Source organism: Hevea brasiliensis, chromosome 12 (genome assembly GCF_030052815.1).
Source record: "Hevea brasiliensis isolate MT/VB/25A 57/8 chromosome 12, ASM3005281v1, whole genome shotgun sequence".
In the NCBI taxonomy this organism is placed as follows: Eukaryota; Viridiplantae; Streptophyta; class Magnoliopsida; order Malpighiales; family Euphorbiaceae; genus Hevea; species Hevea brasiliensis.
This window is the reverse complement of record NC_079504.1, coordinates 3,470,570-3,476,945: the sequence shown is the minus strand read 5'-3', so window position 1 is coordinate 3,476,945 and position 6,376 is coordinate 3,470,570. Positions and strand designations below refer to the sequence as shown.

General features: G+C 34.3%; 1 protein-coding gene and 1 long non-coding RNA gene across 2 annotated transcripts; both read left to right on the top strand.

Annotated features, from left to right (window-relative positions):
* Positions 1–763: 763 nt before the first annotated feature.
* On the top strand, positions 764–4,749 carry LOC110648227 (wall-associated receptor kinase-like 14). The gene is made up of 3 exons (XM_021802391.2): positions 764–1,742; positions 3,111–3,182; positions 3,316–4,749. Exons 1-3 carry the CDS (start codon positions 1,025–1,027, stop codon positions 4,584–4,586), a joined length of 2,061 nt encoding a protein of 686 aa, XP_021658083.2. The 5' UTR covers positions 764–1,024; the 3' UTR covers positions 4,587–4,749.
* Positions 4,750–5,348: 599 nt separating this feature from the next.
* Positions 5,349–5,717, top strand: LOC131171287 (uncharacterized). The gene is made up of 2 exons (XR_009141918.1): positions 5,349–5,553; positions 5,671–5,717. It is a non-coding gene; the product is annotated as an uncharacterized LOC131171287 (long non-coding RNA).
* Positions 5,718–6,376: the final 659 nt, after the last annotated feature.

Genomic DNA, 6,376 nt, shown 5'->3' with positions numbered 1-6,376 from the left:
GAATATTACATGAAGAACACTTGGGAAAAAAAAAAATTAAACCAACAATAAAAATGTGAAGCAACAGGCATATAATTAATTTTAGCTAAGATTAGAAAAGATATATTGAAGGCTTTATTTTTAAAGAATGCATAATTGTCTTTTAGATACACATAATTTTAGACAAATAAGATATTAATTCGTTAATAATAACTATTATTTGAGGTCAAATTTTTCTCTATAAATATTATATTATTTATTTTTAATAGTAATTTTTTTTGAAGTAAAAACTTATTAGTCTTTAAATATTAATATTATTTGTTTCTAATAATTAATTTTTTTAAGAAAAAAATTTATTAGTCTGTGATATTATATTATTTATTTTTCATAATTAGTTTTTTTGGGCAAAAATTAATTAGCATCTAAAGGGATGCGTTTTTTTTCATATGATTAGATAAAGAAGAAGGTATAATAATTATTTCAAAACATAAAATAATTGCAAAGGTTGAATGGCCAATCTATTGGAAAAGTTGAGTTCAACATAATTGAAAGTAATATTAATGGAAGGATGTCGAAATGTTTTGGCAATATATTTCATCACCACAGTAGTGTGAAACAGACTACAAAAGTGGTGTGAAAAGAAGAAAGTTTGTCTCTCTTTCTCCCTCCACATACGTAGAATCGTTGGTTTATTTCTCATCTTATAGTCGTGAAATCATTTCAATCAATATCATTTAAACTTGTATTATGTTCTAAAGAGTAAAGACTGACAAAGACAAATTAATAAATAACTTTCGCAGGTCCACTTCTTCCCATTACCTCATCTTTTCATGTTCATCACTTGATTAATTCTTTCAGAGAAAATTTCAGTCCTCCAAGCAAGAATTTCAATCTTCAAGTCCATCTTTATTGTGAACGCAGAATCATATTTTGTGTTACCGTTGAAGTCTCTTCCCCTTTAACTACGCAAACCCATCCAAGATTTTCCTTATATTTGATTAAATCCCTGTTGAGTTCACTTCGAGGCCAACTCCTGAAAAAAAAAATGATCTTATTAAAAGAAGATGGTCTTGTCTTCTTTTCAATCTTCATTTTTTCAATAATCAAAGCTTTTGCTTCCCTCTCTTGCAACAGTACATGCGGTTCCAACCATCTTCCTTACCCTTTTGGATTCTCCTCTGGTTGCAAAATTCAATTAAATTGCAGCAGAAATGGAAAAATCCTTGTCAATAATGAGTTTCCTGTCCAATATGTAACCCAGGATAAAATAAGAATCAATGTTCAACCCCGATGCAACCGTTCCATCCAGGCCTTCCAAAGACTATTTGCCAGCAACTTTGCACCCTCATCAACTAACGCAATTCTATTGCATAGCTGCAGCCGCAGCGTCCAGACATGCAGGATACCTGGCATAAGTGTGGTGACTAATCTCACTATGTCTCTTAATTGTTCAAATAGCGGCCACTTAAGTTGCCTTTTCAATTTAACTGACGATGGTTTCTTCCCTAAGAGTAGTCAGCTTAGCCAGTGCCGGTCTTTTTTGTCATCGATATCAGCCAACCTCTCTTCCACTTCCGGTGTGTCGTCGTTGGAGGTTCAGGTGATGGACCTGCGATGGTGGCTTCAGGGGGATAAGTGTAATTGTTCTAACCATGCCAATTGTAGTAGAGTTGTTAAAACTCCTGCTGGACCGGGATATCGGTGTGTGTGCAAAGATGGTTTTCTCGGTGATGGATATCCAGCTGGTGCCGGCTGCCGGAAAGGTTAGTTCTGTTTTATAATTAGAGTGTTAAAAACAATTGCCGCAAACACAATTATGCAATTTAAACCATTAATTAATATGAATTTTTTACATGATTATATTTGTATCAATGAATAATTCATATTGCATAAAATATAATAGAAACCTTTCCAATTATATTATCCAAATATTTTTGAAGAGATATAAGAGAGAAATTAAAATAATTTCTTCAAGTGATTTTTTCTTGGTCAGTTGTTGGGCGAATGAATTTTAAAGAACTAAAAATAGCAACGGTAATTCTATGCAATTATTTAATTGTTATGCTAATTGAGCACTAACACAATTATCTTAAAATAGTATGTAAAATTATCACAATTTTCCTTTTTCTTTCAGTGACATATACTAATCAATTTACATACGTCACATTATATAAAATTATAATAATTTTATTTAAAATTATTATATAATTTATTTAAATTTATAATTTATTAATTTTTTATTGATTGCTCTAGTGCATGCAGAATGAAAGGGTTAGTGACCATAGTGAAAGCTAATAAATGAGACGGTATGGCATAAAAAATTTTGATAAAATTATCATGATTTTATCAAAGATATTAAGCCTTATCACGGATATTGCATATTATTTATTGATAAAAAAAAAATGCAGTCAATGGGCCGAGAAAGAGAAGTCAAGCTAAATAATTGATTAGCAAATGGACCAAATTCTAATTCATCATGAATGAAGGACTTTGTTATTATTATTATTATTATTTTTTTCCTAATTTTAAAAATGGGATGATAAACAATAAAAAAATGCAGAGTATTAGGTACACTAGTCCAGCACGTTTCCTAGAGACCCCTAGAGCTATTTTAAAATATATATATAAAAAATTGTATAGAGGAATCCACTGATTTTTTTTTTTTTTTAATTTTTTACCAAAATCTACTGATCCAACTGCCTGAAATTGCACGAGTATTCATGTTTACAGATTAGATAAGCAGAGGAATATATATATATATATATATATATATATATATATATATATATATATATATATATATATAATTTTGTTATAGTAGTCGATTGTATGGATTCCACAATAATTAATAATCGTAGTAAATTTGTTGTATATATATATATATATATATATTAATTTTACCTAATAATTTATGGCAAACAGTGAATATTTTGTACCCTTGAATTTGATAAGGAAATTCACTTATGCAAAATGGAATTGTAAACTCAAATAGAACTCTAGCCATAAGCCTTGAATTTCTTAAAATAGAGATGCTCCTGAAAACTAATATTAGTTTGTCAGAATACTATCTGTTTATATGACTTTGCTAAAACTAGTCTCTCATGTATTTACTGTGTTTTGTATGTGAACAGCCTCTTGCCATCTAGCAAATTATTTGTCAGGCCAATGCGGAGGAGCTGCTAGAATTGCAGTTTTAATTGGAGGTATTTCTTCCTATATATCCCCAAACATACATAAAATTGAAAAAAATAACATTCTATGCTATTAATTGTGCCAATTGTCTAATAGTAAATTCTGAAAGTAGATGAATTTAATCTCAACTTTATATTTTCTCAGGAATTGCTGCTGTAGTAGCTTTCATGGTCACTCTGGGTCTGCTATGCTGTTTCATTCGAAGAAGGTCAACTGCAAAAGCCAAAGGCTTCACAAAACTCCACCTAGCTGAAGCTACAGGCATCAACATTCCCATCTATCCCTACAGGGAAATCGAGAAAGCCACAAATAGTTTTTCAGAGACACAAAGGCTTGGCACTGGGGCATATGGAACAGTTTATGCTGGTAAACTCCACAATGGTTTAGGGGTTGCCATTAAAAGGATCAAGCACAGAGATGGTGACAGCATTGATCGAGTCATGAATGAAATCAAGCTCATTTCATCTGTGAATCACCCGAATTTAGTTCGCCTCTTAGGTTGCTCTATAGAAAATGGTGAACAAATTCTTGTCTATGAATTCATGCCCAATGGAACATTGTGCCAGCATTTACAAAGAGAGAAAGGCGATGGACTTGCCTGGCTGGTTCGCCTCACTATTGCTTCTGAAACTGCTCAGGCTATAGCTCATCTCCATTCTGCTATCCACCCCCCAATATACCACAGAGATATCAAGTCAAGCAACATACTTTTAGATTACAACTTCAGGTCCAAAGTTGCAGATTTTGGTCTTTCTAGACTTGGCATTACTGAAACATCCCATATCTCAACAGCCCCACAGGGAACTCCAGGGTATCTTGATCCTCAATACCATCAGAACTTCCATCTTTCAGATAGAAGTGATGTTTATAGCTTTGGGGTAGTTCTTGTCGAGATCATTACAGCACTGAAAGTGGTGGACTTTTCCAGGCCCCAGAATGAAGTGAATTTGGCTGCTCTTGCCATTGACAGGATTGGAAAAGGGAGGTTAGATGAGATTATAGATCCATTTCTTGATATCCACAGTGATGCTTGGACCCTTTCTTCTGTGCACCAAGTGGCAGAACTAGCATTTATATGCCTCGCATTTGATAGAGACATGAGACCTTCAATGATGGAAGTTGTAGCTGAACTGGAGCAAATAAGGCTAAGTAGATGGCCTTCAATAGAAATAAATTGCACATTTTCATCGAATGAAACATCCTGCTCTTCTTCATCTAATATCAGTGAGAAGCCCCTCAGCTTCACTGATAAGAATACTCACGTGGAAAATAGCAGAGGTTTGTTTACAGAGACCAGTAGTGTGAAGTCAATGGAAATGGCGAAGGACAATTCACCTGTTTCTGCGCAAGATCCATGGTTAAGTGAACAAAGCTCACCCTCATCAAGCAGTCGGATAAATACTGTAATTCAGTGATTTTCATTGGATGCTTAGCTTCATTTCTCCTGTGAATATTATTAAGGTGAATTTTGAGATAAAACATTTTTATCCCTTTCAACCACTTCCTTAAGCAGTGGTTAGAAAGTTCATTATTCAGAATGTTATAGTGATGCAATGAAATCAATTGAATTAAATTTCATTGCTGGATTTATTTCAAATGGGTAGTAATGTAGTCAATGTACTAACAGAACATGTTTCGTAAACAGCCACAACCAAAAATGATGGTTCCCTTTATATGGAGAAGCCTGTTAAGCCTGAATTCTTAGATCAAAGCCCACATAATCAGGCTCACCACCAAGGTAAATCTAAATAAAAGTCAGAAACTAGAACATCATGAAGAAGTTAGGAGGGACAGGGCCCTGCTCTTGAAAACTAAAATGAGAACAAACTGTCGTTGCTAGACAATGGGTGACAAAGTTCATTGATCTACGAGAGAAAACCAAGCATGAACACATCTCTTCCAAATGAGAAATGCAATCTCAAATAACATACCTAAAATAAGAAAGGTCCCTACGGTGGCCTTTGATAGCTTGAATGAGAAGCTGAGAGTCAGATTCACAAATGAAATTTTGGGATCCTTAATTCTTCATCTGGCTAAAAGTTTCTTGAAAAGACAAAACTAAGGAGATGGTTAGTTGGATCTATCTAAATTGAAAAGGCATTTTTCTAATCTTTTATTGAGCCATATGGTCTATGAAATAAATAAAAATGCTGGACATAAGGAACTGTGGAATATAGATCAATTGCTCTAGATATTCATTATTTTGGGGTCTCTCTCTAGACTTTTAGAGAGAGAAGCTCTCTTTCTTTTCGTTTTCTGAATCTGGGGTTACAAACGCTCCTTTACCGTCGCTCAGTCGACCTCCTCTGGCCCTTCGAAAGGAGGGAGGCCCCTCTTTCCTACCTGGCTTATGGATTTCCCTCCCCACAACTGAGTTGGAATGTAAATATTTTCAGTCTTGTTGGTTAACTGGCTAGCTCCTTATGTTGAGGGATTCTTAGGGATTGCTCTTTCTCTTTGTTGTGTTTTGATGTTTCTGTTGTATGTTTGATACTGCAGATATCTATGTAAGCCTCGAATCATCAAATGTCGAGCTTGTTCATGAAGGTTAAAAGGATGCGAACCTAGTTGAGGGTGGTATCTCGCTGGGTACAAATGTCTAATCCACAAGGCGCAAGTGAAATACCGGTGAGCCCTACCCCCTCCATGTTGTGATGAAAAATGGAAAAAGAGAAAATACAGAGGAAAAGGAGAGAAACTCAATCAATCTTTCACATTAAGAAGAATCAAGAATAGTTTCTATGCAATTAGTTACATCATTTATGGCTAACAATCTAACAACTCTACAACAGATTCTTATCTTCCCGCTCACCTAACTAATCTGCTTAACAGATTGCTAAAGCATAACAAAGCAAATTCGACAATCATAATAGCTTCCTAACGGCTATCTGAGCTAGCATAAAAACTTTTAGAATGTATCGTTGCAAGAGAATCATAACACGACATATTGTATTACAACAATACCCCTCCCTCGAAAGACTCCTTGTCCTCAAGTAGCAAAGTCTGGAAATCTAGCTTGAATTTTATCAGCAAAGACCCAAGTTCAATCTGCTTTCCAATGAATTAACCACTGTGTAGCTGCATTATTTTTTTTCTTCTAACAATCCACTTATCCAAAAATAGCTTGAACACCAACAAAAGCACAAGCACCTAACACCAACCGGAATGACAACAAAAGCAAGCTCCCACTAGAAAACTAACAACA